The 19,902-nt window shown below is 44.9% G+C and overlaps 1 protein-coding gene across 3 annotated transcripts in view; it reads right to left on the bottom strand.

Annotated features, from left to right (window-relative positions):
• Positions 1-6,910: 6,910 nt before the first annotated feature.
• LOC137635642 (zinc finger protein 37-like) overlaps positions 6,911-19,902 on the bottom strand; it is a 102,308-nt gene continuing 89,316 nt past the window's right edge. For 2 of the 3 annotated variants that reach the window (XM_068368108.1, XM_068368107.1), the window contains exon 13: positions 6,911-9,072. In XM_068368108.1, the coding sequence (XP_068224209.1) occupies positions 8,572-9,072 (501 nt within the window). In that variant the 3' untranslated portion in view covers positions 6,911-8,571. The remainder of the gene's footprint in view (positions 9,073-19,902) is intronic. The other variant, XM_068368106.1, reaches the window with a different exon arrangement.

Below are 19,902 nucleotides of genomic sequence, written 5' to 3'. Positions count from 1 at the left end.
TCCATCTAAAACTGTCCTTTTTTTCTGGTGAAATATTACTCTCTCCAGATGGACGATTCTTAGCAAAGAATGAGGACCCACAGAATAGATGGACCCCGTGGAAGATTGTCCCACTTCCACAGGATCTATCCCTTTGCCCAGTTAACTCTAAAAGCTTATTTAAATAGAACTCCTAATACGTCTTCAGGCCCTTTGTTTATTAGAGAACATGGAAGAACCATTTCCCTTGAAGGAATCAGACAACAGATTCTTTATCTTATTAAACATGCCAACCCGGCTTCAGTCCCACATGCCCATGATATCTGAGCAGTAGCAACATCAGTCAATTATTTTTATCACATGAATTTTGAAGAATTAAAAAGATATACAGGCTGGAAATCACCAGCAGTACTCATACGCCACTATTTAAAATCCTTGGAAGCCCTAAAATTTGCAACAGTGGCAGCAGGGAATGTGGTTCCTCCGGATATAACAGAACCATTATAACAAGGTCCTATCTTCATATCTCTCTTTCTCTTTTAGTGCCTTGTCTCCTTATAAGGAGCGGGGCGACACCTGCCTTGCCTATTCTCCCTACCTTACCCTTGACATTCATTTGGATTGCACCTTACCCCATGGTTATGATGTTTATATACTACTAATGTCTTTTTTGTTATAGTTAGACATCTCATGTTCTTTGTTTGCTGGAAGTTTTTCCCTATATTTACCAATAAATTTTGGGTCTCGGACTCGGTATTGTACTTTAAAAGATTGGTATATTAAGATTTATTATTAAAACACTCCTAATTAAATTATTCTATTTTATTTCAGTTCCTTACCTTTATGTGTACTTCCAAGCTTAGGGTACCAATTCTCTGTTACTATTTCACGGAGCGACACAGGGCGAGCCCAGAAAAGGGATTTTGACGAAGGAAAAATCTATTTCTGGGCGAGGGACCTGTGTCCCCCAGTGAACCCGCCCCCTTTTTTCCTCACCCTAGGCTGGTCCAAGCTTGGGGTGCTAGTGGGAATGAGGGAAGAAGCGTGAGTAGTGGTGGGGGTGGGGGGTAGTCGTTGTGGCAGGCAGTAGTCGGATGTAGAACGGCACCTCGTGGGATCGGGGATGTTGAGTAGGGAGAGGACTAATTGGTAAGGGACCTCTGGTAGTGGTTGTGGTTCTAACACGCCCCAGTTACTATACCGACACTCTATTAGAGTGAGTGAGCTGGGTTTATTCCTGGCATTCCATGCAACTTTTTTCTCTAGTATATTTAGCAGTATTTATACCTTAGAAATGGTGCTATAAGGAGCATTTCACGGAGCGACACAGGTCGAGCCCAGAAATAGATTTTTCTTTCGTCAAAATCCCTTTTGTGGCTTCATATTTTCTTAATATCTTAAACATAGCAGGAGCCATAGGTCCCATCTGCACGAGAACAAGGGACTAGTGGACCTTGAAACTGCTTCACTCTAGATCATGGTAGTATCCCTTACACAAAATAGTTTTTATATTCATTGATGAGACAAGTGTGTATTATAAACACATGAATGGAATTTAATACTGTACATGATTTTACCAGAATGTTACATAATTTACTACAAAATAAATTTCTTACTTATCACCATTGCTAGTTTTGTGCTATGAAGCCCAAATAAGTTCCACTAAACCAAAAGCTGACTCATGAATATAGGTATTATATAAAGATTATGAGCTTTCTCTGCATGAGATAAAGTCTATTATATGAAGTCTGAGGCAAAGGATCATTTCCCTAAAATCCATCTCCTTATGAAATAAAAGAATGAAATCCTATGGGGAAATCAGCTCAGATCAATGTAACTATGACGATCAATGGGTTGATATAAATTCCACCATCCTCCCCCTCATTAAGGAGGATGGGGAGAGACTTCTTCAGGATTGATGAATGGATCTCGGAAGTATAACTTTTCAGTATCCAGGCAGATACAGCATGTAATAGTTCAGCAGAAGAACCACTCTTTCTACCATTCATAAAAAAACTTGCATCAAAATGTTGCCATCTAGTAGCCACCAGGGTCATGCTGAGTCCTGGCAGAACCAACACAGTTAACTAACAGCTGGATCAGGCTGAATGGAGGTGATCCAAATGCTGTTGGAAGGAGTCTTCGAACACAGCCCATGGGTCTTGAATGGGGGAGCAAAACACGGGGAGCTTCCTGTTTAACCATATGGCAAAAAGGTCAATCCCCCAAGAACCTCTCTACGCAAGGATGTAGAGACCATTCCGACTCTACAACCTGCTCCTGGAGGCTAAGAGTGGCTGCTAGTATATTCCTCTTGCCTAGAATGTACCTAGCTGACAATTCTGTTGTGTGGAACGTCTCCCAGACGTGCATCAGCTTGGCCCCTTGCTTGTTGATATACGCTACTTACGGTGGTGTTGTCACTCATCACAACTACTGAGTACCTCCTCAAATGTTCTTGAAATGCTTTGAGTGCTAGAAAAGCTACATGCATTTCGAGGACGTTGATGTGCAAATGCATTTCTTCTCGTGATCAAACACTCAGGGCGACCAGTTTGTTTAGGAATGCACCTAACCCCTCCTTCAACACACTTTAGAACAGCTGCATGTCAGGAGGCAGAAAGTCAAGTAAGACTTCCCTGATGAGGCTTTCCTTGTTTAACCGCCGGGTATAGATCGGCCCGAGCCTCCTGTCCCAATGAAACAGGGAATCCCTGTCAAGACCCGTGATCCTTCAGAAAACACTAAAGGGATCTCTGGTGCAGGTGCCTGCGTGGAACGAGCTTCTTCCACAAGGAAAGCTGACCAAGAAGACTCTGCCAGAGCCGAGCTGATACTTCTGTCTTGAATACGAATGGTTGTGAAATCTCCTTGAGCTTGCAGATGCGATCATCTGACAGAAAGACTTGTGCTGCTGCTCTGTCTATCAATATGCCTAAATACTTCAACTTCTGCTTGAGTAAGAGAATCAATTTCTCAGTTTATCACAATCCCAATGTCATGACCAAATGCAAGAATCTGATCTCAGTCCTGTAGCAACTGCCATCCCAAGGAGGCCAGGATCAGCCAATAGAGTCCTTTCATTATATGTCATCAAACTCCCGTCCGCCATCTTGGAGGACAAACAAAGACGCGTTCAGTGAATAGCTATGGTTGAACTGTTGAATATTTAGCCATCTCATCACATTCACATTCACACAATGCCCAGTTTTTACGCTATTGTTGGCTGTGGGAATCGAGGACAAAGAGATGACAAGAGTTTCTACCGCATACCGGCAGTTATTCAGAATCAGGACAAAGATACAGGAGAATTTATCCAAGCGCAGACGTGACTTGTGGTTGACCAGAATATCACGGGCTGATCTACGTGAATCCTCACTACCCTACGCACGTATCTGTTCTGATCATTTCATATCAGGTCAGTCTCGGCTAGGCCCTAAAAGTATCATTATTCCTGTGTAAACATGCTATATCCGATCGCATGGGTGACTTCACACGTATCATCGTCAGTTCAGTGTGTAGTGTGTGAGGGGGAGAGAGCATCTCAATTTTTAAACATCAAAGGGGCATCTCAGATTTTCAAAACAAAAATTAAAAGCGCCCTTATTGGCTATATTAACAAAGGCTACTTACCTATGTCTATTTCTTCAAGGTGCTCATGTCTATATATAATTAAGTGTATATTTATGTTTATTTTAATTTGTGTATTAAGTTGTGCAGACATACAGGCCTATGTGATGAATAAACATTGATTATAAATAATAATAATATCTGAAAGCTGGTTTAACCCGAAGGGGTCATCAGCTTATATATGAAACACCGAAAAAATAATTAAACTTGCGCATTTAATTGCAAGGAGGCAAAACGATCATCCAAGAGCATTACAATAGTGTTTGTCCATCATATGTTTATATGTATATAAGAAATTATAACATCTGTAACCAAACACAAACACAATGGTTAGGCATGAACTGATAAAGATTTGACATTATAATGCAAAAATTTTACATACATTTTGACAATCAAAAATTATAATACACAAGGTTAGGCTAAATGATCAATATTAGCTTTATAATTATAAACACTCTCTTCATTGGCCCAGTGTTTATCTAATTTTGGACTTAAAAGCATTAAAGGGAAAAACAACAAATTCTGGAAGCAGATTATTCAATGGAAATGTATGCCCACTCATGTTCTGGGTTGGCCGACAGTACCAAGTAGTTCACCATATCAATGCATGAAATACTGGGAAAATCCTCAATATTGAATTCTGCATCTGGTATGGATCTAGGCCATCAATTAGATGAGTTTCTGCTTGTAAAAACGCTTATCATCACCCGACAATTGTTTGACAAAGTCGCTCTCATTGTCCATAGTCGCTGTAGCAGCTGCCATGTTTTCGCTTTGTGTGTCCTCCAGCATGGCCGCCGGCGATTCCCGGTGACGTCATTGAAAGGACTCTATAGTTGAGATACATCAGTAAATGTAGCCTTTGCGAGTGGGCCCAAGCAGCCCACAAGGTGTACACCAGAGTGAACACCTGGGGAGCCATACACAGACCAAACCACAGTTTTGAACTGGTACACCATACCATAGAGGGAGAAGTGAAGGTACTTTTGAAAGGACTAATTCATAGGGAGAAGTGAAGGTACTTTTGAAAGGACTAATTCATGGGTATTTAAAAGTGCAGTACACCTCCTTCAGGTCCACTGAAAGAATTTTGAAGTCTCTCTCTTTCAAATGGAAGACACCACAGACTGTACTGTTTCCATCCTGAAATTCGTTTGACTAAGAAACTTGATCAAAGGAGAGAGGTCAAGTGACCGATCTTCAGACCCCAGTTGACTTTTCCACCAAGAAGAGTTGACTGTAAAAGCCCGGAAACTTCTTTTCAAACTTGTTCTTCTCCAATATCCCTTCCACCTCTTTCCACAAGGCCTGGCCTTTCGGTGATGTTGGAGGATTGAAAAAAAATTATGGGTAAGTGAGATAAGGGGCCCTGAAAAAGTGTTAATTTCCCAAAGGACACTCACTACAAAAGGTTAGGCCCTGTGTCTCTGCCAAATCACTCACTGGCAAGACAGGAATCCCTTTCTCTTGGCAGCAGGACAGGGGGAAAACCAACATCAGTTTTTCCCTTTGACTGCCCTATTCTCACAGCACTGCTTTCTGGAGTAACAAAGTTGGGGTGCTCGAAAAGGCTGTGCATGCACAGACCTCTCTCAGGGAAGAGTTTGCACCTTGGGGTTTAGGAGCAAGTGCTAGGCCCCTCTTTGACTCCGATCCCACAGGCTTGGCCGCTGTCCCCTATGAAGGACTGGGACCCTTAAAGGAGACAACTCGCTAGATCAGAGAGTCCTGTGAACCAGTTCTCCACCGCTTCTTGCACACATCTCTGGAAGAAGAGACATTGCACCCCACATTGACGAGGTCCTACCGACAAAGCTACCTCTGGGCTAACTTGTTTTGAGAAACAAAAACCTAAAGTATCGTGTGTCTTCAAAAACCCAGTTAGCACACTGGTTTGCTGACTGGTAAGCCAGGAAGGTCACAACCTTCTGCCAAACAGCACGAGACTTTTGTACTCCAAAGATTCTAGTCGATAGCCCTGATGTCTTTGCAAAGTACATTACTGCCACTGACCAAACCAGAAACAGCATGGAGGGAGGCTAGGGCAGACAACCCCATAGGCGCCGACTAGATACCGAGAAAGAAGTACATTCTGCCTTGAGTCTCCAACAAGAAGGTCAACCTGCAGAGATTTTGACACAGTTTTCTCTGGCGTGTAGAACCTACGCTGCCTCAAGAGTGGGAGGCAGGATTTAATTGAAAGAGTTCTCAGATCTGCAGATCTGATCATCAATTTGATCCAGGGCCAAATCAACCAGATCTGACCAAGGCAACTCAAAGGATGACCTCAAGCTTTGAGGAACACCCAAGTGCCGATCAATGACTGAGGTTTTCCCCAAAGGCAGTGCCAATGTTGCCTCCCTCACTCAGCTGCACTCAAAGATCAGGACTTTTACAAATGAACTCTGACATGGGGTTGTCTACCTCCGTCAGCACCGAGCACCATCATGACCCAGCGGGTCAAACTTGTCATCAGGAGTCTGCATGAAGACAGGCATAGACTTTACAGCTTCCTAAAGGGTGCAGTAAATGCTAGGGGTCTCCAACACACCACAAAATCCTGAAAAGCCCGCTGATGCAAATGAGATCCTTGCCCCTGTCACATACTCCCCACTGGCCGAACCAGGGACGTATGCACAGGGGCAGTGGCAGCAGACGCACCCACTTAGGAGACCGAAGAACCAAAAGACTTCTTCAGTGTCTTCTTAGGCATTGCCAAGATAGATACCAGCGAAGACTTGGCTCTCGTCTTCCCCTTCAGGGCGTATACCTACCACTGCAAAGGAGGCCACAATCTGCATTCGGCATGAGGATGAATGAGAACAATCATGCCTCCTACAAGAGGCACAGAGGGAGTAAGAACCTACAGTTAGCTTACTTATAAACCAGGTGCAGCATCAACTCTTCCCCCAGCAAGTACAGTACTATAAGAATCTCAATTACTGTACATTTTTCACATTCATCTGGCAACACTAACAACCAAGGCATTCACTTCCTGAAAGAAAAAGAAAATAATAAAGTTTGATTAGGAGCTAGCAGAAAAAGAAAATGAAAAACTTTGATTTGGAGCAAGCAATACGTCTATCCTGTCTTGCAGTCAAAACAAAAAGTGAGGCTATTTCGGATGGTGGGGCTTCTCACCCACTTTCTCAACCTTTCGTTTAGCCACTCCTTAAACTACTCTAACAACCGTGGCCAGCTCATGCCAAAACATCTCGGGTTTGTATTTTCACGTAGGAACAATTCTCGTGCTCAGTGTTTTAGGTTATAATTACTATGCAAATGGATGTATAAAGTAGCTTAATAGTAGTTACACAATTTTACCAAAAGATATAGTTTTGTTACAAAGGTTAGAAGCAAATAATTTATAACTGAAAAATATATTGCATCATAATTTTCAGTACCATAATTTCCACAAGATTTTTACATTGGCTAATTAAACAGTACACTATGTAACTCTATACCAAATATTGTACTATCAGATTTAGAGGAAAGGCTTACAAATTATTTTCGTAAAACTCGAAGTCTGTGTGACCGTTACTAGAGTAGTCATAATGAATTGAAAAATATCTTCAAGATAACAAAATGAATTAATTTCCAGTTACCCAAATAAACTGCATAGTTTTTATTGTAGTCTTAATGAACATTGTCAGAGGCAGATATGTTTATATTTGATTACTCAGGCTTCAAAGCTAAAATTTTCCAGTAGATCAACTGCTATATTTCTATATGATATTAAAGAAGGCACTATTTGATGATAAAATCACTATAAGTTATGATTCCTAATGTGTAAAAAGTAAACCACCATAAGGTTCACTAGTTTTTTGTCATACCAAACTAAATCTCTTAATTATACCAATGTAGTGTATCAAACAAAAGTTGGCCAGAATGCACGGTAACTATCATAAAAATGTTCATCAATAGAATGTCAGATCGTCCCCCAATTTGTACAAAAAAAAATTACAATCTATTAAAGTAAGTGTCCAAATTAAAGGACATTCATTACTGTTCTAACATAAATTGGAAGAAAGTTAACAATTGTTAACCAATTGTACACAAGACACACAACCAATTGTTACACTAATATAAATATTTAATAAATAAAACTATATTAAAAATAATTTGAGCATCTTTTAAAAGTAATATATGTTCCTGCTACTCAACAGGTTCCTGCTTTAATATTTCCAGCAATTACAAAATTCATGATAATAATTCACATTACATAAATTCATAAAGTTATGTTATACACCAAGCATGTATTGAATATGTCAAGAAAATGTTTACCTGAAAATTTCAATCTATGAATTCCAGTACAATATTTCATTTCATAAACAAATTCTTCAATGAGATTCATTAATTACTTCCGAGTTAGCAATGAGGTAGAAATTGGCTATAAAATTCATTTAGTTACTCAGCAGCTATTACTAATAAACAAAATGCACAAGTACAAAAGAGTTGACCACGACAACAACCTGCCCCCAAATATATTGAGATTATTCTAAAATTTGGCAATTCTTTTCCAAATACAATACACTACAGTAAACTGATAGAATCACTGTAAAAGCGTTCACACTATTGCCTTTGAATAAAATTGCCAGAGATCTATAAAAAAAAAAACTTTTGACTACAATGTGCATTTATGTTTTTAGCTTTTGGTCAATGTTGGAAACCAGAAGCATCAAAGTCCCAGTAATGAGTTTACGTTCTTAATTAATGCAACCTGGTAATGCCTATGGAAATATGGGTTCTAAAGACATATCGCAGGTACCTATTTTCACTCCAGCTTCAGGAACAATTGTGACAATAAATTAAGATTTAAATAGGATACTATCTTAAACCCTAAGGTCAAAAAATATACATAACTCTACAGTAAATGAAGGAACATTACCTCCTCGAGATAAGAAATTTGGCACATCTAAATACTTTCTTTGCTTCACATAATATCACATGTTACTCAAAAGTTCAGTGACTGGATAGATGATTTACACAATTCTGTTGTGGACACATATCAAACAATGATGGATAATGGGGCATGACAGCGTGATTATACAGAGTAGAGTTGTACTGGTGGAGGAATCCCGTCATAGCAGCTGGATGATTGACTCCTCCTGAGGTGGGGATCTGAGTGGTGTGGGTGGGTGCCACTGTTCCTGGAACAACGGTTCCCTGATGAGCCATTGGTGGAGATATTGGTTGACCTGAATGCATGGGCATTCCACCAGTAGCTGCCCCAACTCCCACAGTGTGTGGATGAGGACCAAGATGAGGGTGTGGCTGAGGATGAGTGTGAGTAGGAACAATGGATGGCTGCTGCATCTGAGGCTTTGGAGTGCGCCTTGAGGGTATGCGTGGGTTACGATGAGGCAACACTCTCAATCGTCCTGCATTTGCCCCCTGCACAACCTCCTCACTTACTGGCTCATCGTTATGACTATTTTTCATGTGAGCTTTTAAATGATGAACCTGTAAAATATACACAGATCACTAACCCTGCTATTACCTTCCAAGAACATGTTAACTCTAAATGATACTGTGTTGGGAGAAACAGAAAAATGTTATTTTCATTAGTAAAATAAATTTTTGAATATACTTACCCGGTGATCATATAGCTGTCAGCTCTGCTGCCCGACAGAAAAACCTAAGGACGAAATACGCCAGCGATCGCTATACAGGTGGGGGTGTACATCAACAGCGCCATCTGTCGAGCAAGTACTCAAGTACTCCATGTCAACACAGAACCAATTTTCTCCTCGGCCCACTGGGTCTCTATTGGGGAGGAAGGGTGGGTCCTTTAATTTATGATCACCGGGTAAGTATATTCAAAAATTTATTTTACTAATGAAAATAACATTTTTCAATATTAAACTTACCCGGTGATCATATAGCTGATTCACACCCAGGGGGGTGGGTAGAGACCAGCATATATGTTAACATTAAGAGCTAAGTATTTCGTATTTCATTTTAGCAGTTATTCAAAATAACAAACATAAAATTAATAAGTACCTGGTAAGGAAGTCGACTTGAACAATTACTCTGCCTTTTTTAAGTACGTCTTCCTTACTGAGCCTCGCGATCCTCATAGGATGCTGAGCGACTCCTAGGAGCTGAAGTATGAAGGGTTGCAACCCATACTAAAGGACCTCATCAAAACCTCTAATCTAGGCGCTTCTCAAGAAAGAATTTGACCACCCGCCAAATCAACCAGGATGCGAAAGGCTTCTTAGCCTTCCGGACAACCCAAAAAACAACAATAAAAAGCATTTCAAGAGAAAGATTAAAAAGGTTATGGGATTAGGGGAATGTAGTGGTTGAGCCCTCACCCACTACTGCACTCGCTGCTACGAATGGTCCCAGGGTGTAGCAGTTCTCGTAAAGAGACTGGACATCTTTAAGGTAAAATGATGCGAACACTGACTTGCTTCTCCAATAGGTTGCATCCATTACACTCTGCAGAGATCTGTTTTGTTTGAAGGCCACTGAAGTTGCGACAGCTCTAACTTCATGTGTCCTTACCTTCAGCAAAGCATGGTCCTCCTCATTCAGATGGGAATGAGCTTCTCGAATCAAAAGTCTGATATAATAAGAAACTGCATTCTTCGACATAGGTAAAGAAGGTTTCTTAATGGCGCACCATAAAGCTTCTGATTGTTCACGTAATGGCTTAGTACGTCTCAAATAGTACTTAAGAGCTCTTACCGGGCATAGTACTCTTTCTTGTTCATTTCCAACCAAATTAGCAAGGCTTGGAATATCAAACGATTTGGGCCAAGGACGAGAAGGAAGTTCGTTTTTGGCTAAAAAACCAAGCTGTAAGGAACATGTAGCCGTTTCAGATGTAAATCCAATGTTCCTGCTGAAGGCGTGTATCTCACTGACTCTTTTAGCTGTTGCTAAGCAGACGAGGAAAAGAGTTTTCAAAGTGAGATCTTTAAAAGAGGCTGATTGAAGTGGTTCGAACCTTGCTGACATAAGGAATCTTAGTACCACGTCTAAGTTCCAACCTGGTGTGGCCAACCGACGCTCCTTCGAGGTCTCAAAAGACTTAAGGAGGTCCTGTAGATCTTTGTTGTTGGAAAGATCTAAGCCTCTGTGACGGAAGACTGCTGCCAACATGCTTCTGTAACCCTTGATCGTGGGAGCTGAAAGGGATCTTTCCTTCCTTAGGTATAAAAGGAAGTCAGCTATCTGAGTTACAGAGGTACTGGTTGAGGATACTGATTTCGACTTGCACCAGCTTCGGAAGACTTCCCACTTCGACTGGTAGACTTTGAGAGTGGATGTCCTCCTAGCTCTAGCAATCGCTCTGGCTGCCTCCTTCGAAAAGCCTCTAGCTCTCGAGAGTCTTTCGATAGTCTGAAGGCAGTCAGACGAAGAGCGTGGAGGCTTGGGTGTACCTTCTTTACATGCGGCTGACGCAGAAGGTCCACTCTTAGAGGAAGTGTTCTGGGAACGTCTACTAGCCATTGCAGTACCTCGGTGAACCATTCTCTCGCGGGCCAGAGGGGAGCAACCAACGTCAACCTTGTCCCTTCGTGAGAGGCGAACTTCTGCAGTACTCTGTTGACAATCTTGAACGGGGGGAACGCATAAAGGTCTAGATGGGACCAATCCAGAAGAAAGGCATCTATGTGAACTGCTGCTGGGTCCGGAATCGGGGAACAATAAATTGGGAGCCTCTTGGTCATCGAGGTTGCGAACAGATCTATGGTAGGCTGACCCCACAGGGCCCATAGTCTGTTGCATACATTCTTGTGAAGGGTCCACTCTGTTGGGATGATTTGACCCTTCCGGCTGAGGCGGTCTGCCATGACATTCATGTCGCCTTGAATGAATCTCGTTACTAGGGATATGTTTCGATCTCTTGACCAGGTGAGGAGGTCCCTTGCGATCTCGTACAACGTCATCGAATGAGTCCCTCCTTGCTTGGAGATGTACGCCAAGGCTGTGGTGTTGTCGGAGTTCACCTCCACCACCTTGCCTAGAAGGAGGGACTTGAAGCTTCTCAAGGCCAGATGAACTGCCAGTAGCTCCTTGCAGTTGATGTGCAACGTTCTTTGATCCGTATTCCACGTGCCCGAGCATTCCCGACCGTCCAATGTCGCACCCCAGCCCGTGTCCGATGCGTCCGAGAAGAGAAGGTGGTCGGGGGTCTGAACAGCCAGTGGCAGACCCTCCCTGAGGAGAATGTTGTTCTTCCACCAAGTCAGTGAAGACTTCATCTTCTCGGAAATAGGAACCGAGACCGCTTCTAGCGTCTTGTCCTTTCTCCAGTGAACAGCTAGGTGAAATTGAAGGGGTCGGAGGTGGAGTCTCCCTAACGCGATGAACTGGTCCAGTGATGAAAGCGTCCCTATCAGACTCATCCACTGTCTGACTGAACATCGGTCCTTCTTCAGCATGTTCTGGATGCATTCTTGGGCTTGACTGATTCTGGGGGCCGACGGAAAAGCCCGAAAAGCTTGACTCTGAATCTCCATTCCTAGGTATACTATAGTTTGGGATGGGACGAGTTGGGACTTTTCCATATTGACGAGGAGACCCAATTCCTCGGTCAGATCCAGGGTCCACTTGAGATTCTCCAGACAGCGACGACTTGACGCAGCTCTTAAAAGCCAGTCGTCCAAATAGAGGGAGGCTCTGATGTCTGCTAAATGCAGGAATTTGGCAATATTCCTCATCAGTTTGGTAAAAACTAGAGGTGCCGTGCTTAGGCCAAAGCACAGGGCTTGGAACTGGTATACAACCTTCCCGAAAACGAACCTTAGAAAAGGTTGGGAATCTGGGTGGATGGGGACGTGAAAGTAAGCGTCCTTTAGGTCTAACGAGACCATCCAGTCTTCCTTCCTGACCGATGCTAGAACCGACTTTGTCGTCTCCATGGTGAACGTCTGCTTTGTGACAAAGACATTCAGAGCACTGACGTCTAGCACCGGTCTCCACCCTCCTGTCTTCTTCGCTACTAAGAAGAGACGGTTGTAGAAGCCCGGGGATTGATGGTCCCGGACTATGACTACCGCTCCCTTTTGAAGTAAGAGAGACACCTCTTGCTGTAAAGCTAGCCTCTTGTCCTCCTCTCTGTACCTGGGAGAGAGGTCGATGGGAGTTGTTGCTAGAGGGGGCTTGCGCAAGAATGGAATCCTGTACCCCTCTCTGAGTAACTTCACAGACTGTGCGTCTGCGCCCCTGTTCTCCCAGGCCTGCCAGTAGTTCTTGAGCCTGGCTCCCACTGCTGCCTGAAGAAGGTGGCAGTCAGACTCTGCCTCTAGAGGACTTGGAACCCTTCTTCTTGCTCCCACGTTGTCTTTCGGCACGAGCACCTCCTCTGCTGGAGGCTCTGCCACGAAAGGGCGGAATGAACCTTGACGCTGGAGTGTCCATCCTGGGTCTAGGCACGGATGGCAAAGGGGTGGCTTTGCGTGCGGACGACGCCACCAGATCATGAGTGTCTTTCTGGATCAAGGAGGCGGCAATCTCCTTGATCAACTCTTCAGGGAAGAGACACTTCGAGAGCGGAGCAAACATAAGTTCCGACTTTTGACATGGGGTGACTCCAGCAGACAAGAAGGAGCAAAGGTGATCCCGCTTCTTGAGGACCCCGGACACGAAAGAAGCCGCAAGCTCACTAGAACCATCCCGTATGGCTTTGTCCATGCAGGACATAATGAGCATGGAAGTTTCCTTATCAGAAGGTGAGGTCTTCCTGCTCAACGCTCCCAAACACCAGTCCAAGAAGTTAAAGACTTCGAATGCACGGAAAACTCCTTTCATAAGATGGTCCATATCCGAAGGAGTCCAGCAAATCTTGGAGCGTCTCATAGCCAGCCTGCGGGGAGAGTCTACCAGACTTGAGAAGTCGCCCTGGGCAGAGGCAGGAACTCCCAAGCCGAGAACTTCTCCCGTGGCATACCAGACGCTAGATCTGGAAGCAAGCTTGGCCGGGGGAAACATGAAGGTTGTCTTCCCAAGTTGCTTTTTGGACTGCAACCACTCTCCCAGTACCCTGAAAGCTCTCTTGGACGAGCGGGCGAGTACGAGCTTCGTAAAGGCAGGTGCTGCTGACTGCATGCCTAAAGCGAACTCAGAGGGAGGCGAGCGTGGTGCTGCAGACACAAACTGATCCGGATATAAGTCCTTGAACAGCGCAAGCACTTTCCTAAAGTCTAAGGAGGGAGGCGTGGTCTTGGGTTCGTCGATGTCCGAGTGTTGGTCGTCAAGATGTGCAGCTTCGTCATCATCAGAGAGTCCATCGTCTGAATGTTGAGGAGGAAGCGGCAAAGGAGTAGGCAAAAGCTGGACGGCTGAGTCCGGCAGCACGGGTGCATGCGTGGCTGCACTGGACCCAACGTCATGGAACCGTTGGTCAGTCTGAGAACTGGCAACAACCATAGCTGAGTGGGGACGCAAAGCGTCTACTCCTGACTGTGGTCGGATAGCGGAGACCACCGTGGGTTGCGGAGGCTGACGCACCACGTCAAAACACGGCAACTGAACTCCACCCTCCTGTTGTTGTGGTAGCACACGCACGTCAACGGAGGGTTCCGTGCGTCTGTGAACGTCAACATGCGTCTGGCAGGGTCGACTGCGCATGGGTGGTGGAGCTCTCACAGCTGGAGTGTGGGAGCAGGCAGCCTCAGCGTCTGCTGGGCGCACAACCGTGGTTGGTTGTAGGCTAACGGGTGCAGCGTCAACCTTCTCCGCACGATACTCCTGCATAAAGGAAGCTAACTGAGTCTGCATAGACTGTAGCAAAGACCACTTAGGGTCTACAGAAGCTGGCGCGGCAACAGACAGAGTTAATGCCTGTTGCGGTACCAATTTGCCTCTCTTAGGAGGCGTGCAGTCGTCGGAGGACTGCAGCGAGTCCGAACTGACCCAGTGGCTACACCTGGGCCGTTGGACTTGCTCGGAAGGGACCTTGCGTTTAAGAGGCCGCGAGACCTTGGTCCATCGTTTCTGGCGAGAAACCTCTTCCGCAGACGAGGAATGAACGGGCTCACTCGTCTTCTTGTGGGTGGGACGATCTAGGCAAGATACATCCGAAACCACGGAGGGAACGTCTGTCCGCTGATTAAAGCCTGTCGAACCCTTTGGTCGTACGACATTGCTTCTCCCCTGGGCTTGGGAGCTTGCAAGAGGTCCCGGACTGGGAGGACGACAGGCACGAACAGACGCACCCTCATGCGTAACACTGACACTTTTCACTGCACTAACACTCACTTCACTTCCCACTGCACTCTTACCTTTCAACTCCCTGACGTCAGCCATGAGTTGATTGCGGTCATTCGCCAATGACTCGACTCTCTCACCTAGAGCCTGGATGGCACGCATCATATCTGCCATCGAAGGTTGATGAGAGCTAGCAGGGGGGTCGGGTGCAACCACTACAGGGGAAGGAATAGGTTGTGGGGCATGGGGAGAGGAAAAATCTACTGAGCGAGACGAACTCCTCCTGATTCTATCCTTCTCTAGCCTACGTGCATATTTCAGGAATTCTTGAAAATCGAATTCCGAAAGCCCAACGCATTCCTCACATCGATCTTCCAATTGACAGGCTTTACCCCTACAATTGGAACAAACGGTGTGCGGATCGATAGAGGCCTTCGGAAGACGCCTTGAACAGTCCCTAGCGCTACACTTCCTGTACTTGGGGACTTGAGAAGGGTCAGACATCTTGAATTAGTCAAAGGGGGGAATTCAAAATCTATCCAAGTCGTCAACAAATAATCCAAAATTCATAAAAAGAATGCAAGGAAGTATTGAAGATAACTTCTGCACAGCGATAGCTAATAACCAGAAATGAATACTTCACCAAATAACGTGAAAATCAATCCAGAAAACAACAGCGTATTTAGTAGGTCTTTCCGGTGGCACGACAGAGAGAAAATTGGTTCTGTGTTGACATGGAGTACTTGAGTACCTGCTCGACAGATGGCGCTGTTGATGTACACCCCCACCTGTATAGCGATCGCTGGCGTATTTCGTCCTTAGGTTTTTCTGTCGGGCAGCAGAGCTGACAGCTATATGATCACCGGGTAAGTTTAATATTGAAAAACTAATGTTGCCACATACATATTTATTGCAAACGTTTTGACATTTCAAATGTCCTCATCAGTGCTAATTAAAGTAAAAATAAAAGAAACAATACAATTTCAAATTTAAAATGACATAAAATTAGTAAAGAATTATTAAAAAATAAATACAAATTGTTAAAAAATCAGTCTGTTACAAAAAGGGGGACAGCAGAGGTATTACAATTGAGGTCAGGCCTAAAATATTTTATGTGACGAGATTCTAAAATTCTTAAGTCACTTACCGAAGAATAAGAGTCGACTATCTTAAAATTATCATTACGTAAAGAGAACTTGCATATTTCCGAGCGTTCCCTAACAACTGAGTGTTCTGGATCACTGAGAGGGAGACCAGTTCTGTTCGACTTTCCAATATGATCATCGGTCCTGACTTTGAAGGCACGATAAGTGCTCCCAAAATAGCAAACTTGGCAATTTGGACATGTAAATTTGTAAATGATCGATGATCTAATGACAGTCGGCAGGCGGTCTTTGAAATGAAAAAACGATCTAATTTTAAACTTTTTTACAAAAGTAAACCTAGAATCAATTTGTGGATATGTCTTAGACAACTGTTTAACAAAGAAATACCATTACCCAGGAAAGTCAAAGAAAAATACAATTTCTGTTTAGTAGTAAAGGGGCAGAACTGCTGAGGCTGATGAATATTGTTTAAAAACTTTCTGACTTGTTTGTAGAAAATGTTTACAAACACCATTACTAATGAAAAAAGAGACTAAAAAAAACTCATCTCTGTATCAAAAAATGGAGTGGAAGAAAGGTGGTAGGCTCCATGCAAAAGTTTTAACGGCATTAATTTCAAATTTTATGAATAGAACTTACCTGGCAGTTATATATATATAGCTATAGTCTCTGACGTCCGGCTGAATTTTTCAAAACTCGCGGCAACCGCCATGTGGTGGTTGTGCGGTTAGGTGGTTAACAACCCTTACAAGGTGGTACTTGGAATCATTCTCGTTTTCTATTCCTCAGATCATCTCTGCCGGTTGGACTGACAACATCGTTGGTCCGCCATTGGAGTTTTTCATTCGCTTTCCCTGTGTCGCTGTACAGGACTTATTTTTTGGTAAAGTACACTGACCTGGGGTTTTGCCAACCGCATTTGTGATTATTCTTTGACTGTTTATTACGATGACTGATAAACTTCATTTTCGTGTTTGATGACTGATAAACTTCATTTTCGTGTTTGATGACTGATAAACTTCATTTTCGTGTTTGTGTGAATGATGAATGCAAGGTGAGGTTACCGAAAATTTTGGTAGACCCTCACACTGTTTGTTTGGGGTGCAGGGGTTTTGAATGTGCCCTTGATAAAAGGTGCAAGGAATGTGAGGTTTTAAGCGAGAAGGAATGATTGGGTATGAAACGCTATGTGCGTAAGTTAGAGTTAGATATAGCCAGGAGGGCTTCGAGATCTAAATCTAAGTCTGCTAGTGAGGTTAGCATAGATATTTCCTTTGATCCCTTAATTAATTCTTCTGTAGAAGTTGAACCTTCTCCTGAGGTAGTAGCTCCTGCCCCTTCTACAGGAACGGTAACTATGGATGACCCTCAGTACACCAGGATGGCGGCCGAGTTGAAAGCTCTTAAAGACCAGCTTTCATCCTTAAAAGGTAAGAGTGAAAGTGTAATTAGTGCTTATGAAAGTGCAGTGGAAGTGGCGACTGATCGAACCTGTCACGTACCTAGGTCTAGACCTCTACCAAGCTCCCAGGACCAAGGGAGAAGGTACGTCAACGGCCGCAAGGGAGTGAGAGGTACATATCCTCAGTCAGCCGTCACCTCGGGCAGTCCTGTTGCGTTTTCCCACGCTGCTCATGACCGCCACGGAAAAGGCGTGTCAGAAGTGATGGTGTCTTCCCCGAACCCCTCTCCTAGACGCAAATGGCAATATGAGGCTTCGAGACCGACCAAGAGGAGGTGAAAACAAGCTGACCAGACCTGTTCTCGCTCTCCCCTTTCAGGTAGCCCGGAACCTTTTCCTTCCGGGGATGACTGGGATGCAGTTCCAGCGAAAAGGTCAAAGCCTAGAGATGGAAGGAAGGAGGGTTCTCCTCTTCTTTTAAGTGACGAGAGAACGTCGAGAGACCTTTCTCCTACAACCAGCGTTAATCGGCAGCCATCGCCTTCCGAATCGCAGGACCCAGCAGTAGTCGCGAAGTCTTTCATGACGGTTATGCAGAAACAACTGTTCTCTCTTGTGCAAGCTTTTAGCCGTCCTTCCCCCCAGTCGAACAAGCGTAAGGACGACTCTTTACCGATTAAGAAATCGGCCTCTAAGAGGGAACGGAGTTCCTCTCCCTTACAGGACAAACAACGTCACTCCTCTCCCAAAGCCACCGCTCTTCTTCTTCCTCGACTCGCCGCCAGGACACTTGCGGTTCTCGTCATCAGGACGCTTCCATCTCTCGTTCGCGACGCCAGGACAAATCCAGCCTGCCTCTCCACGACGCTTCCGTTTCATGACACCAGGACGCATGCAGCTCTTGGCACAAGGACGCTTCCATCTCTCGGCGCCAGGACGCATCCTCCTACCGTCTCAAGGACGCTTCTAGCGCGCGACGCCAGGACACCTCCAGCACGCGGCGCCAGGACACACGCGCCTCTCGGTGTCAGGACGCATTCAGCCCTCGCCAACAGGACGCACCTGACGATTTGCTTTTCTCGGACGCAGGTGAACTATTGGAAGGAAGTGATCTTTATGCTTGTCGGATGGATACTGATTGGCATGTGAAAGGAACCTCCGACTTAGTTCCTTCAGCCCAAAGAGAGACTTGAGTTGGAAGTAGGGCAAGATCTAGAGGATATTTCAGAGGATGAGGATAAGCCTGCTAATGCAGCTGCGGATTATAAGGTTCTCTCTCGCTCCCTTCTTGAGCTTTATGGGGAGGAGTTTACACCTGCTGCTCCTCGTTCTCCTCAGTCGCAGTTTAGCAGGAAGAAGGCCAAAAAGCAGTCGGATTTCATCAAAATGAAGCTGTCCATCTCGGCTAGGAAGGCTCTCGCTAGAGTTGATGACTGGCTGAAGGAGCGCAGGCAAGCTGTAAAGACCACCTTCTCGTTTCCACCAGCTAGACTTGCCTCTAAGGCGGACATGTGGTACGAGACCGGAGAAGCTCTGGGCCTGGGAGTGCCTGCCTCTTCCCAGGGGGACTTCTCTGGCATTGTTGACTCTTCTAGAAGACATGCCCTAACTCGGCGAAGGTAATGTGGTCTATGTCTGAGATTAACCACCTCGTCAAGGGAATCTTCCGAGCCTTCGAAGTCTTCAGTTTTTTTGGACTGGTCTCTGGGTACGCTGGCCAGGAAAACAGAGCGATTGGAAGATACAGAAGACCTTACTAGTATTATGGCCTGCATGGACAAGGCTCTTAGGGATGGATCAAATGAGTTGGCTTCCCTATTTTCTGCAGGAGTTTTAAAGAAGAGGGCCCTTTCATGTTCATTCACATCCAGAGCAGTTACGGTCGCGCAGAAGGCTGAACTCCTTTATGCCCCTCTCTCGGAGCACCTTTTTCCTGAGTAAGGGGCATTACCCTTTTGCTAGTGCAAAAGGCCACACAAGACCACCTGTCACATTCCGCAAGGAAGCCTTTACCAGTGATTCCTTCGTCACTGAAGAGAGAGGAGAGGAAACTTCAGCAGCCCTTTCGAGGTAGAGCTCCTACGAGATCAGACTTCAGAGGAAGAAGGCAGGAGACGGGCGGTAGAACGAATACAGGTTTGTTCAGGTCCCGCTCCAGGAGATGAAGCTCAAGTCCTCCATACAGTGGTAGGAGCAAGGCTGTCACTTTTTTGGCATGCCTGGAAGAAAAGAGGGGCGGACGCTTGGTCCCTCTCAGTCATCAAAGAGGGATACAAGATCCCCCTCTTGAAGAAGCCTCCGCTTTCAAATACACCTCTAGCCTTAGTGGCGCAGTACTCGAACGCCGTGAAACAAGGGGCGCTACTGGATCTGGTGAACTAGATGCTGGAGAAGGGAGCGATAGAACCGGTTCTGGAACTATCTTCCCCAGGTTTCTACAATCGCCTGTTTCTGGTACCCAAGAGCTCGGGTGGATGGAGACCCGTTCTAGATGTCAGCGCTCTGAAAGTCTTTGTGGAAAAGACAAAATTTACCATGGCGACGACTCAGTCGGTGCTGGCAGCGGTACGTCCAGGGGACTGGATGGTGTCTCTGGATTTACAGGACGCTTACTTTCAC

This window comes from Palaemon carinicauda, unplaced genomic scaffold (assembly GCF_036898095.1).
Source record: "Palaemon carinicauda isolate YSFRI2023 unplaced genomic scaffold, ASM3689809v2 scaffold153, whole genome shotgun sequence".
Classification (NCBI taxonomy): domain Eukaryota; kingdom Metazoa; phylum Arthropoda; class Malacostraca; order Decapoda; family Palaemonidae; genus Palaemon; species Palaemon carinicauda.
The sequence above is the reverse complement of the archived record's forward strand: the minus strand, read 5'-3'. Positions and strand labels throughout refer to the sequence as shown.